The 19,152-nt window shown below is 43.1% G+C and overlaps 1 protein-coding gene across 1 annotated transcript in view; it reads right to left on the minus strand.

The window, feature by feature from the left end:
* Window positions 1-4,197: 4,197 nt before the first annotated feature.
* The window catches only part of RNF149 (ring finger protein 149), a 47,929-nt gene continuing 32,974 nt past the window's right edge, over window positions 4,198-19,152 (minus strand). Inside the window, exons 2-7 of the mRNA XM_075590398.1 lie at window positions 18,167-18,417; window positions 15,190-15,258; window positions 12,417-12,499; window positions 10,534-10,630; window positions 8,000-8,195; window positions 4,198-6,264 (exon numbers count right to left, since the gene is read on the minus strand). Coding sequence (XP_075446513.1) covers window positions 6,194-6,264; window positions 8,000-8,195; window positions 10,534-10,630; window positions 12,417-12,499; window positions 15,190-15,258; window positions 18,167-18,417 — 767 coding nt within the window. The 3' untranslated portion in view covers window positions 4,198-6,193. The remainder of the gene's footprint in view (window positions 6,265-7,999; window positions 8,196-10,533; window positions 10,631-12,416; window positions 12,500-15,189; window positions 15,259-18,166; window positions 18,418-19,152) is intronic.

Raw genomic sequence — 19,152 nt, forward strand, 5'->3', positions numbered from 1 at the left:
CTCTATCGAGCAGGCCCCAGTGGGCACGGCGTGGAGCGTGACACACACCAGGCCCAGCCCTCTATCGAGCAGGCCCCAGTGGGCACGGCGTGGAGCGTGACACACACCAGGCCCAGCCCTCTATCGAGCAGGCCCCAGTGGGCACGGCGTGGAGCGTGACACACACCAGGCCCAGCCCTCTATCGAGCAGGCCCCAGTGGCCGTGTGTGTGCGAGCGCTCACACATCACGATGGCAGGGAAGACCAGAATTTGTCTTTCCGTACTGCGATCAAGTGGTCGGCGGGCAGCCAATGGAAGGGCAGATATGCCCAGTCATGGCTGCGCCTGCCCCCCCCCCCCCCCCCCACACATCCAATCACTCCCCTCCCCATCCGGCTTTTATCTGTGCACGCGCCGCCAGGTGCTCATGCAGCAATAAACACGGGCCGTAGCCTTATGTAGTACTATTAAATACCTATAGCCCTAATTCTCAAGATATTCTTTATTTATTGGCTATATAAATAATATATAACACTTGTGAGCACATTCACATGTCTTAGACAGGTCTGCAACCCGCCTTTCAACAATTATCACCAAGCATACAGTGCTCCCACTGCAGCAAGGGATTCTGGGAAATGACATGCAAATGAGCATATATATATATATATATATATATATATATATTAAAAAAAAAATATATATATATATATATATATAGATGAGATATTACCAGATGGAGCAACAAAGAGACAGCACACCAGTGGTATATTCAAAGTAGTATGTATTGTAGAAACATACAGGCACCTCAGCCAACGTTTCGGTCTGCAGAGAGAGACCTTCCTCAGGGCTGTGCACAGTGTGCTGTCTCTTTGTTGCTGGACCTCCATCTGGTAATATCTCATCTATTTGATTTTTTATGGGATTAGCATCTGGATACCTTGTGACATGTGAGTGCTGGTTGTTGCAATTATCTATCTATATATATATATATATATATATAGTGCTCGACAAATCCGGTCGCCAGGGGCGGCCGGATTTGCCCCCGTGGCGACCCCGCCTAATGGCCACTTAGCGCACGCGGTTCTGTGATTAAAAAAAAAAAATTTTATTATTTTTTTTTTTTACAAATCCAGCAACCGAGGCGGGAGGTGGTAGTGGAGGTGATCCTCTGTCCCCGCGCTCCCACTGCCCGCCGGGTGGGAGGTGGGAGCGGGGATGCTCGTCCCTGGTGCTCGTCCCCACGAGGCGGGAGGTGGTAGTGGAGGTGCTTCTCTCCGTCCCTGCGCTCCCGCTGCCCACCGGGTGGGAGGTGGGAGCGGGGATGCTCATCCCTGGTGCTCGTCCCCGCGAGGTGGGAGGTGGTAGTGGAGGTGCTTCTCTCCGTCCCCGCGCTCCCGCTGCCCGCCGGGTGGGAGGTGGTAGCTGGGATGCTCCTCCCTGTCGATCGTCCCCGCGAGGCGGGAGGTGCTAGTAGAGGTGCTATTCCATCCCCGCGCTCCCGCTGCCCGCTGGGCGGGAAGTGGGTGCGGATGCTCCTCCCCGTTCCGGTGCTCGTCCCTGCAAGGCGGGGGTGCTCGTCTCCGGCGCTCCTCTCCGTCCCTCCCGCTGCCACCGGACGGAAGGTGGTAGCGGGGGTGTTCCGTACCCCCCTCTGCCCCAGCGCTCCTGCTGCCCATGATTGGCGTGCGTGCAGTGATGCTGCTGGTCGCAGCCTTTCCTCTCTTCCTCACCCCCCTGTGTGTGTGTATGTGTGTGTATGGGAGAGTGTGTGTGTGTGTGTGTATATGGGAGAGTGTGTGAGAGTGTATGGGAGTGTGTGTGTGTGGGAGAGAGTGTGTGGGAGTGTGTGTGTGTGTGTGTGTGTGTGTGTGTGTGTGTGGGAGTGTGTGTGTGTGTGTATGGGAGAGTGTGTGTGGGAGTGTGTGTATGGGAGTGTGTGTATGGGAGAGAGTGTGTGTGTGTATGGGAGAGTGTGTGTGTGTGTGTATGGGAGAGTGTATGGGAGAGTGTGTGTGTGTATGAGAGAGAGTGTGTGTGTGTGTGTGTGTGTGTGTATGAGAGAGTATGTGTGTGTGTGTGTGTGTGTGTGTATGGGAGAGTGTGTGTGTGTATGAGAGAGATTCGGTGTGTGGGTGTGCAGGACACCAGAGGTACCCCCCAATCAGTCACCCCCCCCATCTAGTTAGTCCGTCACCCCCTCCCCACCCAATCCCCCAGTCGGTCAGCCCCTCCCCACCCAATCCCCCAGTCGGTCAGCCCCTCCCCACCCAATAACCCGTCGGTCACCCCCCCCCCCAATCAGTCAGTCGCCTCCTCTGTCTCTCTCTCTGAACTCTGTCTCTCTCTACCCCCCTCTCTCTCCCCTCTTCCGTCTCTCTCTCCCCTCTTCCGTCTCTATCCCGTCTCTGTCTCGCTTCCCTGTCTCTGTCTCGCTCCCGTCTCTGTCTCGCTCCCCCCTCTCTGTCTCTCTATCCCCTCTGTTTCTCTCTCCCCCGTCTTTCTCCCGTCTCTCTCCCGTCTGTCGTCTGTCTCTCGTCTCTCTGTGTCTCGTCTCTGTCTCTCTCTCCGTGTCTCTCTGTCTCTCGCCCCTCTCTGTCTCTCTTGCCCCTCTGTCTCTCTCTCTCTCGCCCCTCTCTCTGCCCCTCGCCCCTCCCTCTGCCCCTCTCTGTCTCTCTCTCTCCCCTCTCTGTCTCTCTCCCCTCTCTCTGTCTCCCCTCTCTCTGTCTGTGTCTCTCTCTCCTCTCCCCTCTGTCTGTGTGCCTCTCTCTCTCCTCTCTGTCTGTGTCTCTCTCTCCTCTCTGTCTGTCTCCCACACTCTGGATCTGGATATCTAAGTTTACCCTATATATCTTAATTGAAATATACCTACACTCAAGCTTCACGCGGGAGACAATCGGAATCCCCGCTAACCCAGAAGATAGGTAGGGAACACCTCCCCTCCAACATATAACATTGCGGGAAAGCGGGTACCTGGACATTGAGGGACTGCGGATCAGGTAAGATCCCAGGCGGGATTGCTGCTTTAGATATTGTGAAGCGGGGGCATCCAGACACTGGATAATGGGTGCAGGAAACTAGTCACACACGCACCTAACGAGGGCTAATTGTAATTTTGGGGGGCGGGACTAGGGGCGTGGCTATGGGCGGGGCTAGGTGGCGAGTAGATTTTTTGGTTCGGCGAGTGGATTTTTGGGTGATTTGTCAAGCACTGTATATATATATATATAGATATATAGATATATATATCTATATATACCATAATACTGAGTTAAGTTATGGTGAGTAAAAAAAGTGACAAAAACCCTCAGTATTATGGTATAGCCTATCCCATAGCCTCTTTGCATACCCAGTTAAATCAGCCCCACACTGATGAGACCCATTAAGGTCGAAACAGCTGTCTGTGGGTGGTTTTCTGGGTATGCACCTTAACCCTGGCTGTTCTCAAAGCTGTGACCATGCAGCAAGCTTAAGCCTATAGGGAACCATGTTAAAAATGGTTTTTGAGGCAAAAAGTGACACTGTGTGTTCATTTGCATGTCATTTCCCAGAATCCCTTGCTGCAGTGGAAGTGCTGTATGCTGGGTGATGATGGTGAAAGGCGGGGTTGCAGACCTGCCTAAGACATGCAAATGAGCATACAGTTGTATTTGCATATATATATATATATATATATATATATATATATATATATATATATATATATATATATAATTGGTGCATTCATTGAGTGTCAATGTGTCAGTACTTATGTACAAGAATATCAATATAGTTTTCCCCTTAGTCTAGTAAAATGTATCATCACATCCTGCAATAACGCTTCATGAAAAACATTTGTAACCGTTCCGCCATATGACTAATGCAAACAGCGTCCTTAACACAGGTAACTATAACATTTATTAAGACAATGTATGATTAAAGATGTATTTAAATGGTTTTGTAGCAGCTAAGGATTCTGCTGACTCACTGTTCTGCAACATCCCTATAATTAATGGCGACTTCATTTGACAAATGCTTAGTTGACTTTATTGCAAATCCTTTAACTGGTTTGTGTCTTGGAAACAGGAACATCGGGTTGTAATTGGCTGTTAGCCGCTTGCTAGTTATGGCTCATGCCCCTGGTGTCTCCAAACACCAGGAGGAAAAGCCCAAAAGTATACTCTGTTATTAAATTGTAACAAAAAAAGGCCTCCATAATTATCACAATAAAACATGGGATGTCCTAGTCTCTGAGACTCCGATTTTATTACTCAGGCACTTCACACTTTTTCATTTCCTCTATTTGTGCAAAGCATCATACAATTCTTATTTCACACACACCACAAATATAAACAAGAGTGAATGTGGACGTGATAAGAAACTCGGAAACAAATGAAAGTCATTATGAAAAGAAATGTGGATGGGCATTTATTTTTATTTGCTCAAATTTGGCCTTGGGAAAGTTGTAATGATGAACTTGAAGCGTCCCAACTTGTCAAAGAAAACCCTTCAGGGTGCAGAAGCCCTGCCCTGCTATCGCCTAATGGTCAATGTTCCAACCTGCGGAGGCACAGGAGACTGACAATGGGGTCTTACAGTGACAGGAGGGACATAGACACTGGGAGATATAGAAACTGACAGAGGAAATTGAGTGACCAGTGGAAAGGGGTCATAAACAGAGACAGATGCAAAAAAAAAAATGGCCATTTTCCTGCATCAATAACCTAATTATTATTTTCAAGTTTGTGGAATCTTTACCCTTTTAAATGGGATTTTTGGGGAATTCATCCCCCGAATCGGAGACATCTTCTTTGTGTGCAATGAATACAGAATGGGTGACCCAAAGTAAAAACAAATGTTTTTGTGGGGCTGATTTAAAAAGATTGAGATCCATAAGGTAATGGTTTCAACCAGAGTAGATTTACTTTCTATATGGTTTCAGACAGGATTTCTATTGCTGCTGATTTTATTTCTACACAAATCACAGTAAAATGGTAGCGAAACATGTTTTCTTGTTTTCTCAGCATTTTAAAAATGTTCTACAGCAATAGCATCATGGCTGAGTGTATATTTTAAGTCTCAGGATCCTTCTCAATGTCACCATCGCATAATAGTCACTATTTCCAAGGCTTTGTGGTAAGGTTAAAGCCTGTCTCGTGGGAGCAATGATAAATGTGTAGGCAGTGTCAACGTTGACCTCTATTAACATTATAATAAGGAGAACGTAGAAGCCTGTCCCTGGGATGAATGAACACACATACTTATACAATGCCCGCCACCATTATGTTTAATGTATGTAACATGTCTTTTTGGATTGCCAGACTCCTGCAAATCTTGTGTTAGATAATCACTGTTAGCTGATGCAAATTGTAGTTTTGTTGTGGAAGTGGAAGGTTGAAGACTGAGAAACATATTTATCAGGTATCAATTTGAAGCACTTGGTTTCAAAACATACACATTATAAACACACATACACGCAAAACATCACACCCCATTCAATTTGTTACAGCCAGTCAAAAAGCTTTAATTTCTCTCTTTTTATATGTTCAGTGCAGTACATGATGATGTGAATGTTTGCCCTAGGTGTGACTGCGAAATGTAAACAGAAAATAAGGTTGAGCAGCCCCATGTCAAACTAATGAGTAAACCTTTAATAGATTGCAGTGAGTTATGCAAATCCTGGGATACTAAAAGCTGTGAAATCTTGCAGAGTTTGCATTGTGTTTTATCCAAGAGAATGTCAACTGGTCGCCGCTTTTGTACAGATTCCGCCGGTGTGGGATATTCTAGAGTCCTAGAAAACAATCACCGATACTTGTTCAGTTATATTTTGCACGGCTGATAAATAAGAAGAGACGCGTCCCAGCCTTCAGCTCATTATGAAGAGTCCTCTGCATTATTTTGTTATAACAATTGTAATGTAATCAGAGAATAGTGATGGGAAGTTATGATCAGGAGTAAGATCAGGCCAATGGTGACACGGACAGCAGAAACACAATATGTAAGCTACTCTGCTGCCAAGAGTCTCCAGTGCAGTGAACTGCGCGACTCCTTTGTAGCTTGAGTGTCAAATATCTGGTGCACAAAAAAAGAATTGTACAACGGTGGGTCAATCTGCCTCTTTTTTTCTTTTTTCTTTTTCAATCAAAGTTCAATTTATGGTTTGTTTAAACCTGTGAAATAAAAAAATAAAATCGTTCTAGCATAGTCTGTTTGAAAGGTCCCCAATGTAGAAGGTTAATAAGAGCTGTAGTTTCCAGAGGAGGGTATGTGTTCCCCTGATCCTTCATCATTGCCAGGATCATCATCTGCAGAGGGAGAAACGCACACGTCATGTTATATTGTTTAGAAATGCAGGGTTTACATGGAAGATGAAACTACCTGGTTTCATGTGCACACACTCGCATCAGTACAAGCATCACCCACTACAAAATGCTCAGCTCTGAGTGCTTCGGTGCCAATATATTTCTCCAATTCCCTTGTACAGGAATGTCCTGCCGGCTGCTCTGATTTATATATAAAATTTTATTCTTCTCACATGTAGTTTGCCAGAACCGATTCTCATTTCTAAATTCGGGAAACTGAATCGTTGATACAATTCATCATTGAAATATGTGAGCCAGATTCACTAAACAGTGCTAACTGATCTTATTAGGGGTTTTTTTCTAGATCAGCCGAAGCTGCCGATTGGTCATTTTGGCTGAAAATGGCCCAATTGATTTCAATCGGGAATGTCACCCAAAAACAGCTTGAACAGCCGCTGCAAATTCCTCCACTGCACGTGTCTGAACCCCATTTAATAAAGTAAAACAGACCAGCAGGAATTATTTAAATTAAAGATCAACCTATATTTTTCAGTATATGGGAGTGTCGGTGCTGAAAACAAAGTACAATGAAGACAGCACAAGCAGAACACAACGTGTGTGCACTAAGTAAGCTAGTTCATTTCTATCCAGAATATTACTGCATTTTTACTTTTCATGAACACCTCTGTGATCTAGAAAAAATAACACATTGTTGCCAAACTAATTCCCTACAGAGAATCTGGCCACACATATCACATATGTATCTAGAGAGGCAGTGAGTTTATTATGAGTGATTTTAGCGCCCGGAAAAGAAGCATGCTGCTCTATATAGAGATATCAGCCCTGTCTAGTTAGAACAAAGAAAGGAATGCTTTCCCCATGTGTGGCATTTGGTTCTGCTTGATGCCTACCCCTCCTGCCCTCTAAATCACAGCCAGTATAAGGTTTCTTTCACAGCAGGGTTTTTTAGATCAGTCCACGGAGGGGGTTAGAGGGCATTTGAGTGGCCATAGTTGTTTGCAGCTGTAAATATTAAAGGATCAAAAATATCTCCAACTTGAGAAAACTGCAAACCAAGCACAATATCAGTGTGAGACATTCATACGGAATACATGTCTTTTGCCTTGACTGTGCTCTTCAAATACGCTATGTTATTCCCCTGAGTTATTTCTAGGACATCCCAGAGTTTGCTGTAGTTCGTTTGTTGTAGTTTAATTTGAGATAGTTCTGTTCTAGATTGTAAGCTCCTTCCTATTGTCTCAGTTTGTCTTCACATATATGTACTCTAATCAGAACATTTTATTGTCCTCCCTCTCACATTGTACTGCTCTGCGGAAAATGTTGGCACCATACAAATAAAAGATAATAATACTACTACTTGGTTTGACACACAAAACAGCGCAGGTATGAAATGCTACAATAATCAACACAGTAAAAAATAATAATAGGGATAGCCAAAATCCCATGACAATATGCCATTCCAGACCAGGAGATCACGCGGAGGAGATGTGCAGTCTGCAGTCGGGTAAGGAGATCCAAGAAGCAGGAAAACAACCTGCACCAAATCTGTCCAACTTTATGTCAGACAAACGGAGACATCGCACAAATCCTTCTGAGGGGGCAGCCACATTCCCCGATGAAAGTTACTGCCCATGATGCACCGAGGCAGTCTGCAGGCCAGATTCCGTGCAGTCACAGACCTCTAGAGGGATAGTTGAACATCACTGCCTGTACACACCTAGTAATGCTGTGGTCTCCCCTGCATCTTCCTTGGGACTATTACATTGCTGTAATGTGTCGCCTGTAGAAGAAGACGCCAGGTTGTTCACTTCACTTCTGTTCTCCTCTTGAGGAATATTTAAAGTCACGACGGAGAGGCTGCTGCCGGCAATGGATTCAGGCACAGGGATCTCCAGAGTTTCTTCATTCTCCACCTGTGGCATTTTGTGAAGGGGGGGGGGGGAAGGGAGCAGACTTGTTAGGCAGAGTCGAAAAATGATTGTCACATTTAAACCAGCAGAGAACATTTAAACCGCGTTCACGTGAAGCTGCCCCTGTGGATTTTGTTCCGACGGAGGCTGTGTCGGAGAACGCGGGTCTCCCTGCTGATTGCAGTTTTCCTATGTAAGTAGACTGCGTCCGGACACCCTTGGTATATCAGCAGTGAGCTTCCCTGGTTCTCTCACCCCTCCTTGTCCCATATATTAGCGGTTATAGAATTTTGTGTGCCTATTGTTATTGTACCTACCCCTTGAGGTTATTAAACATTGTGCTTCTCAGTGCGCTATTCTGCCTGTTTGTTCTTTTTTGTGTGTCCATGAAAGCATATCAGAAAATTAGGCTCAAATGGTCGTAAACCATTTAGCTTTCTCTGCAATGCCTATATTGTTCAATGCGCTTGAATATGAGAGCACCTTATGCAGAAATAACAGATGTTTTGCACAAAAGGTGGGATGAGTTTTCAAAGTAATGATTGCCTCATTTCCATCTCATCTTGCACTTCCAATTTGAACTGGAAATCACTTTATTTATTTGGTTAAACAGAAGGCAGCCAGTTTCATCTGTAAGCAAGTTACAGGGGTTTATTGGAAGTTCAACGCATTTTCACCCTCTTACAAGCTCCATCACACCACATGCGACTGATTTAATTTGCCATGACACCGATTTTGTGTAATTCTCTGTTACTTAGGAACTAGTCTGCATACTTTATTACATTTGGAACAGAAAAGCAATGGACACCAAAATACAGAAGCACACTAATTGCTTTCAATAATGACAGAATATCTGTTTGTATTTCCTTTCCCTGATACAGACTCATGTAGAACAGAAAGTTGCAGAGAAAATTGACCGTGTGGCATAGAGCAGGGGTGCTCAACTCCAGTCCTCAAAACCCCCCAACAGGTCAGGTTGAGGATATTCCAGCTTCAGCACAGGTGGCTCAATTACTGTCTCAGTCTTCAACTGAGCCACTGATTGAGCCACCTGTGCTGAAGCTGGACTAATCTCAAAACCTGACCTGTTGGGGGGTCTTGAGCAGGGGCGTAGCTACAGCCCCGGCAGCCCTCCCGCACTCATGAAGCACCCGCTCTACGGTGAACAATGCATATATGTAGCGGCAGCGTGGAGTGCACATGTGCAAAGAACACTTGCCGACCGTGCACGTGCGATCTGCGTTTGCCGGTTGCTCATGCGCGATTGGAGCTTGCCGGTTGCACATGCACATGAGCGACCGTCAAACGCCGCTCGGGCAAGCGCACGAGCAGCCGGGAAGTGCCGCCCGTGCATGCGCGGCCAACTCAATACAAAAAGTGTGCCTGGCAACCCGCGCATGCGTTGCTACGCCGCTGGTCTTGAGGACTGGAGTTGATCACCCAAGGCATTTGCGATAGCGCCATCACATGGAAGTCAATGAAGTCGACGGGGCTTTTCGCGTAATAACAGTTTACAGAATTAGGGTTAGAGTAGAAAAAAAAATATGCTTAATGGGAACTTTAGATATGCATCGTAGTTGTACACATCTGTAAAGCAACATATTCAATTGAAACTCAATTCTCTTTTTACATGACAGCCCCTCATTGGATATGTTTCATCAGAGTTTAGCCTATTTGTAGGCAACAGAGTGAATATCATGTGGTTCATTTATTCTGGAGACTATATATGTGGAGCTTGATTAACTTATGCTGGAGCTTATAACAGACTCTAGTTGCAATCGACATCTACTATAATTGATGGTTACAGGCCTAACATTTATATGGCAGATGTCTATCTCTGTTATATAGACTGTAGGCAAGATGGCAATATAACCGCCACTATACTTTATTAAAGGTTTTAGGGAATATACCATCCTTTCACTATAATAGAGCTAACACATATCTCTTTCAGTAGACTACTATAGAGATAGCAGCACCACTTGGGATTTTAATATTTGTATTTTTTATTCACTTATTTCGCTTTATGTAGTCATTATATGTAAATATTATGACAAAAATTAAAATGCGCCTAGGAGTGTACCAATTAAATGTACTTTCTTTTGATGATTCCCTGACCTTGTGTTAGTTATTCATCTGTTTGGTCTCTCTTTTTACATTAATAGTCCCTACTTCATCTGAAAGCAATTATTGTCATCACGGAGTAAAAAGGGAATTACTCATCATCAACCTGAAACTTTCTGCAGTTCTGCGTTATATTACCTTGTTAGATGCGTCAGACTATACTACACTGTGCCTGTACCTCAATTTAGCTGGGAACAGACCTCTCATCATATTCACATACCCAGAATCCGAGAGCTTTGATGACATCCAGCTTACACATGGGGCACGTTCTGTGTTCCAGCAGCCACGGATCTATACACAGTCGATGGAAAATATGTCTGCAATAACACGAGCATAAACTTTTCAACAACTGGCTTTTATAGTGTATCAATGCAGTGTGTTACAATGTTTCCGTTTTCTACATTTTCTTCTTTTGTCCAGATTGGAGGAAAATCCCGACTTTCTTTGCCGTTACAAACACATTTCTTTTTTTTTTTTTAAAGATGTACTTAACCCACCCTAACTATCCTCCATTTTATTACAGGGTGCGAAATGGGCAGTCCTCCAGAGCTAAACCGCACTATTCTCAGCTCTTGGGACTTACTGGTAAATTTACAGGCATTACTTCCTGTTTTTTAAAGGGGCTTTAAATGACCATTCAATAGGAAGCTACAACCAATGATGTTGAAGTTTCCTATTGGAGAAAAAAATATGGCAGCAATTTTGTTTCCCCTGACAGATTTAAACTTGCCTAGTTCCTTGGTATGTTGAGTACCAGGGGGACCCGGGTTCTCACCCTGTAAAAAAATGGAGGGGAGGGGGTTTACATATTTTAATTTTTTATTTATTTATAAAAATGTTTTACCAGGAAGTAATACATTGAGTGTTACCTCTCGTTTTCAAGTATGTCCTGGGCACAGAGTTATGATGACAAATACATGGTTACAAATACATAGTTACAATAAGTGAAAAGGGTTATACAGAACATTACAGGCATACCCCACATTAACGTACGCAATGGGACCGGAGCATGTATGTAAAGCGAAAATGTACTTAAAGTGAAGCACTACCTTTTTCCTACTTATCGATGCATGTACTGTACTGCAATCGTACTGCAATCGTCATATACGTGCATAACTGATGTAAATAACACATGTGTAAAAGGCTCTATAGTCTCCCCGCTTGTGCACAACTTCGGTACAAGTAGGGAGGTGGTATTGCTGTTCAGGACGTGCTGACAGGCGCATGCGTGAGCTGCCGTTTGCCTATTGAGCGATATGTACTTACTCGCGAGTGTACTTAAAGTGAGTGTCCTTAAACCGGGGTATGCCTGTATATACAAGACATCGCATGCACAGTTAAAGATAATATATATTAAAGGTGTATATAGCAGTTACAGACCAGATTAAAATGTGAGACAGCTTTAGTTTTGAAAGAACATAGACTGGCGGCAGCTGTGAGAGTCTCCGGTAGACTGTTCCAGTTGTGGGGTGCACGGTAAGAGAAGGAGGAGCGCCGGATACTTTGCTGAACCTTGGGACCATGAACAGTCTTTTGGAGTCAGATCTCAGATGATAAGTGCTGCATGTGGTAGGGGTGAGGAGCTTGTTCAGATATATGAGTATTTGAAAGCAAGAAAGGAGAAATGAATTTTGCGCCTAGACTAAGTGATGACCAATCTAATTCTTTGAGCATTTTGCAGTGATGTGTGTTGTAGTTGCATTGGAGAACAAAACGGCATATTGAATTGTAAAGGGTATCAAGTTTGCTAAGGTGAGTTTGGGGTGCCGAGCCATATACTATATCCCCATAGTATATAATTAGCATTAACATCTGCTGTGCGATACGCTTTCTGACCAGCAGACTTTGGGAGGATTTGTTCCTATAAAGTATACTTAGTTTGGCATAGGTTTTGGATGTCAGGGTATCAATGTGCATCCCAAATGTTAAATGGGGGTCAAACCATATGCCCAAGTATTTAAAACTAGTAAGAGGAGCTAGGGTGGTGGTAGCGTTGGTTAGAAGTTACTTGAAGATGTGGCTTTGGGTGAGGCATTTTAGGACCTGATATTGTGAAGAAAAACAAGGAAAGATTTCTTAATGCAGCAATAGTAGACCACATACCTGCACGGCAGAATGCGAACCACGTCTTTGAGTTTGTAGTTTTCAATACACACAGCACAGTTTTCAGCGTCTATGTCGATTCCCTTGGAACACAGAGAAATGCAAAAGAGTATATGAATACATCTCCTGAACAATTGCAGCAGTAACTGAAGAAAAGCAACAAAGGAGTGGAGTCACATCCTGTGCAGTTTAGCTTGCAACTGTTTAAGTGGCTAAGTGGTGAATGATCACAGCTGGAATTGCTACCACTCCTGAGAAGTAAGTGACTCTGCAGTCAGTCATGAACTCAACCTCAACGAGTCTTTACTCTTAACAGCTCACAACCCAATCCCGCATGAGATTATGCAGCCTGCTCCTGGCAAACTCCCGGCATCTTTGCTGACTTTGCTACGCATCCAGTGCTGCGGCCTTTCCACTAGTATATTCCCCGTATCGTTTCTGCCCATGAAAATGGAAATGTTATATATACAGTGCATGGTTAAATAAATGAGATTTTCTAAATGGTAGTGATTGTTTTGAACCATGCTGTGCCCAACAACTGATAAATGTGTCACAAGAATTTCTGCCTACCAGATGGCTAATATCTCTTGCAGGCATTCATAACAGTTTTGCTCTCAATCTGGATCAGATTTTACATCGCAAACAGAAATAAAGCGTGAGAGGTCAGGATTTCCCAGAGTGAACTACTGTAGATGTAGTAAGAACATTTGGTTCCCGGTTTTGAATCCCCTGACTTTTTCTTTCCAATTTCACATAACGCTGGAGAAGATCACAGTGCAGGGGCAGTGGGATGCTTAATTACGAGTCACAAACGCTGATCCAGACTGCAAACAAGATTTTCATGACGTTTTAGTGGAGGGTTGTTTGAGAACAGCGACGAGCTGCTTTTCCCACATTGCCTTACAGCAAATACAAATATCACGTGTGGGGCATTTGCAAGTCTTCGACAGGTCTGCAATTATGTCTTTCCCCATTATGTGTCTGTAAATATACCTATGTGCTGTGTATCGCGCACTATACTGTAATTGTGAAGCGCTTTGCGTCCCATTGGGAGAAAAGCGCTACATGAAATAACGTTATTATTATCTCTTAGCATACAATGCTACCCCTGCAGCCAGGGATTCTGGGTAGTGACATGCAAATATGCACTCACAGTGAGTCACTCTTGACTTCTTATCCATTTTGACATGCAGTGCCCTATAAGCTCATGCCTGCCGTATTACACAACTTTTCAGCACAACATGGGTTAAAGAAGTGCATAGCCTTGAAATCTTGACTTCTGCATGGTCAGAACGGCAAGTGAAAATATTGATGATTTAATTTATTATTTATTTTTATTATATATCAGAAGCTTATTGTGTCCAATGATGTAAATTATATAGTTTTAAAATGTCTTAATACATTAATACCGGTAGGTACCCCTTCAGTGGCATAGCTAGACGTTCGTAGGCCCCGGGCAAAAATAAATTAATTCAGGGCCCCATTAATATTAATACTGATTGCAATTTTTTCTCCCTCGCCCCATCCTCTCCCTCATCATCATCACCCAGGAGGGTGGGGGGGGGGGGCCCAAGAGCACAGGCCCCCGGGCTGCCTGGGCTACAGCTACGCCCCTGTACCCTTTACAGATTATGATCCAAACATATACATTTGCTTGGATAGGGCCTGACATAAGAGAACATTAAAGTCTATGCACTCTGTATAATGGAATTTTAAACAATTAAATGTGATACATGTAAGATAAAAATGAAATAGGAAAAAACAACGTACAGATAATTTGGCTTCACCAAGTAACCAAAGCCATACTTTACTTTTCCATGCTTTGCAGCAAATTCTGAATAATTAACACCATTGGTGCTCAAGAGTGCTGCCAAATACATCTTTGAAAAAAAATTGTCTCGTTAACCCTCAAATATTCAGGGAAAGTACAACGAAATGCTAATCTGAACCCACTGGCTCAGGGGTGGCCCACTCCAGTCCTCAAAGCCCACCAACAGGTCAGGTCTTAAGGATATTCCAGCTTTTGCACAAGTGGCTCAATCAGTGGCTCAGTCTCTGAGTAGGGTAGCTGCTCTCAATGCAATCTTTTCCCAGCTCGCATGGCAGTGAAGTGGTTGACCAACTAGTTTAACCCCCACCCCACAAACATCAACCAGTACCTATTGCCCACTAGGAACACTAAGGACACAAGTATTCCATCTATGTCACCATCCTGAATGGAATGCGCACAGGCGGCGGGTGTGACCAGGCAAACCCATCTGACAAGTTCTCTCAGTTTCTAGTACGTGTTAATCATGGGGAAGTGCCAACATTTCCCAATACTTATTTTCTTACAGGTGCACCTCCCAGAGTTTGACGTGTGAGTATTGACCTGAGGACTGGTACATATTAGAGGTGTAGCATGTGGCACTGCACCCCCCCTCCCCCACGATAATTAAGTATATCCCACCTTAACTCGCAATATTGGAAGTTTGCTTAGGATTCAGTTGTTTTTTTAAGTAAGTAAACTAAGATTCGTACAAAGAGTTTTTTGTTTAGTATGTGTTTTTTCCCCATAATTAAAAAAATATAGACCGTGTTCCAGCAAAACTAAAACACAATATATTTTTAGAACCGAAACCAACCCCAAAACACCAGCAGAAGTGCACACCCATAGAATATTTAACTGTTAAGAAGAAAAACTATCAATTCCCCCCTCACCAGCAGAGATAAATTCGAGTTGTATTTGTAAAACTTGTAACTAGCGGGAAATACAACTGGAAACGAAACTTACCTTCGCTCCACGCTTTACTCTGTGTAACTGAAGCTGGCTGATTGCCTTTTTAGTTTCTTTCCTCTTACCCTTCAACAACAAAAATATACATAAGACATCAACTGTAATAATAATTGTTCAAAGAATTTTACATCTTAAAAGTGAAGACACTGATATTATTGTCCAGTTGCTGCTGCTATTCCTTGGAAAGTGAAAGCAAAGTGACGCAAACAACCTAAGCCCATTATTCTCAGGTTTGCAACTACACTACAGTACAGTATGTGGACACCCCAGAGAGCATAATCTTATCTGACTACTGTACATGCAAACTTTATATGTAATTGTAGAGCAAATAGAAGCTAGGTACGTTCAGCTACCCAATGTAATGTTAGTGAATCTAGATGGTGTCGAAAATAAAAAATAGAAATAAAGCATTCTTTAAAGAACATACATCATTATATGGAAGCAAGTACTTCAGTGATACCTGTGTTATTCGGACTAACAATTGATATTTTAGGACAAACGTTTGAGAGTTCTCTCTCTTCCTCAGGACAGTAATACTGATTTACAGAGATTCCAGGAGTTTAACGTTTAACACAGGTGTAAAATCCAAGATAACAATCTAGGGCAGGTTGTTCTAAGAAACACACACCACACTCAAGGTGGACTTTAATGTTTTAATGTAAGTGTGCTTCTTTAACATCTTATCTTCAACATACTACTGTGATTTAACCCTTCCTGATTGTGGTCCCTTTATCTGTTTACATTGCATGTGTCCTGGAAATCTGAGTAAGACATCGCGCCGGAGGATCCCCCCCCCTTCTCTATCATTATATATATATAAAATAAATGTCTATTTAAAGTAAGGAGACAAATATTACACACACACACACACACACACACACACACACACACACACACACACACACACACACACACACACACACACACACACACACACACACACACACACACACACACACACACACACACCTAACATTCAGGGACCATTTAACACCTTAAGTCATACATTGCATACAGCACAGGGGGGAGGGATAGGTTTCAGTCACAGATAACATTCCAGTATGCACTGTTTTTAAGTAAAACCCTTTCCTGCTTTATCCATTGTAACATCGCCGGAAGAAGAGATCAGTGTATCTCGAAAGCTCGCACAAATAAAAGCATTTCGTTAGCCACAGAACGGTATCGTCTATCCATTTTTGATTTTATATATATATATATATATATATATATATATATATATAGTCCATATTATAACAGTGTTGCATACTAGCCTTCTCAAAATGCTGATGCTTGCCCCATAAAGCAGATAATAAACTTGTATAGTTACCAGAGTAACCAGAACTGGTCCGGTGATCCGGTGACAGAGAGACAGCACACAGTGGTATAGAAAAAAACTGTATTAAAGATAACGCAGGTCACCAAAACCAACGTTTCGGTCCTCAACAGGGACTACCCTACCCTGAGGAAGGTCCCTGTTGAGGACGGAAACGTTGGTTTTGGTGACCTGCGTTATCTTTAATACAGTTTTTTTCTATACCACTGTGTGCTGTCTCTCTGTCACCGGACCACGGACCAGTTCTGGTTACTCTGGTAACTATACAAGTTTATATATATATATACAGTGTTTGACAAACCTATACATTTGCACGCCCAGGGCAAGTGGATTTAACATCGTGGCGAGCTCCTATTGGCCCAAGCAGCACACGTGTGGTACTAGGTGGCGAGTAGATTTTTTTGTTCGGCGAGTAGATTTTTGGGTGATTTGTCAACCACTGTATATATATATATATATATATATATCCACAGTTTTGCCTATTAAGACTGAAACTGCAAATAACTATAGCTGACAAACTTTATACCCATCTACCCATTCATCTTTGAACCTCATTACTATTGATTTCAGCTACACAACCTGTAGTGGACAGTTCCAGGAACCACGGTGTGTATGCCACTAACTTTATATGTTTGATCATAAGCGTATAGTGCTTATTATAGTGCCATGCTGTGCGACCCCAGTCTCCATATCATGAATATGTTTACGGACTAATCCCAGTATACTTTTGATATTTGTTGTGTTGATTTCTTGTTCTTTTTGTTGGCTGTGATTTTATACTGTTGATACATAGTTACCAAAACATTAACAATTAGTTAACAACCCAAAATTCTGTCATAACCACCTGTCATTAAGTCTGTTTATGCAAAAAATAAATAATAAAATAATGTTATTGTTTATGTGTTTGCTACTCCTATCCTTAGATGTTACTACTGTATGTAACGGTTATCCTGCGCCACATGGATTCTTTCGTTACCACTGTATTTGCTACCTTTTTTTGCTACTTCCTCATTTATCTCGTTTGTATTTTGTGTTCACTTTGTGTTACTGTTTTAAGGTTTTCTTTTGTCCATTACTGTGGTTGCTGTATTCACAGTGTTTACCTACTGTTGCACATTACTGTGGCAGCGGATTTTTCCGCCACGATTCCTTTGATGAAGTTCTGCACTCGCTATTTAAATGTTCTTTGGAGTGGTCAGGGTATCACTGATGGTCTGGAAAAAGGTCCCAGTACAGGGACCGAAACATTGACTTTATAATAAACCACTTGGATCAAAGTCCTCTGGATTGCCTGATGAAGGATAAATCTGATGAAGGACCCAGAGAGGTTTGAAAGCTTGTAACATTTCAACTACTTGTTGGTGGAATAAAAGGTATCATACCATCTTTTCCCTCTCCCTCCTTTGTTACTACTTGGAATAAAGGACCAACACAGTTACCCACTATTCTTTGCCTAGGCAATGCTGTAGTCCGTAAGACACCTTCCAGCACATTTTAGTAAATATGGCCTCTTACCGCACCTTTAAATAAACGGACTAGACGTTTTCCAGCATGGAAGGTGTCCTATCACACAGCACCACTTAGAAAAGATGGCCCTAAACCTATTACAACAAATCAAACAATAAAAGCTGTCACAGCCACCTGGTTTCCAAACTGTGCTCCGGTGTACAGGAAGCGCTGAATGTAGTAGAATATTAGCCAGGCCAGTGAGATAATCATCATGGTGATAAATGCAATGGCAACAAACACCACAGACTGACCGCTGATGAATTCTTGGACGTGGCGGGTACCCACGGTGATGACCATATTTACAGGAATGTCTCTTCTCAGGGGTTCCAGAATCTCCATCCCCTTTGGATACCCCACCATGATCACCACTGTGTTTCCAGTCCCTAAAGGGAGAAAATAAGACGTCAGCTGTTATCTAGGCTCTTACATTGTTTTTTAAACTATTGAGTCGCAATGCTGATTTTGTATTAATGCCCTGAAGATCTTGTGTACACAATCAGTGCATTAAGAGAAAGTCAATGCAGGGGCCAGAGATATTAGCAAACAGCTTACACTTTAAGAAGGCCCCAGGCGGGGACACGCGAGACCCTTGTATGAGACTGTGATAGGGTAGTTTCACTGCCTAATTACTTTGCATGTGTAACTTCCGAATCCAGCGCTGAGCTGGTTAAACCTTAGGCTGAAGAAATTAGCCAGTTCTCAGCTGCATCGTTAGCAGGGATTAAAAGGCCTGGGACTTGCTGCAGTTTGTGTTTTACCCTGGATCCCGGCAGGACCACGCTGTTACTGGAATCACAGAACCCTTTTCTTGCTTAAAGATGGAGCCTTGTGGACACAGGGCTCAGCCATGTTATGGGCTGTTTGAATGGATTATTCTAATCCTTCTGAAAGTTCGCTGCTTTATGTTATTTTGCACATACGCTGAATGTAAGCTCTTTCTGTGTTCCACGCTTTAAGGCTGAATAAAAAAGCCTATACTCAGAACCTCATGTGTCGTTGCCTACTCACTGCAACAGAGACAAAGTACCACTAGACCTTGTGAAGGGCAGTGTATCTATCTATGCTTTCATCACAAAATAAATATTATTTGTATCAGTTTAGGTCAGAGGTTACTTTCA

The sequence above is a fragment of the Ascaphus truei genome, chromosome 3, assembly GCF_040206685.1.
Source record: "Ascaphus truei isolate aAscTru1 chromosome 3, aAscTru1.hap1, whole genome shotgun sequence".
Lineage (NCBI taxonomy): Eukaryota > Metazoa > Chordata > Amphibia > Anura > Ascaphidae > Ascaphus > Ascaphus truei.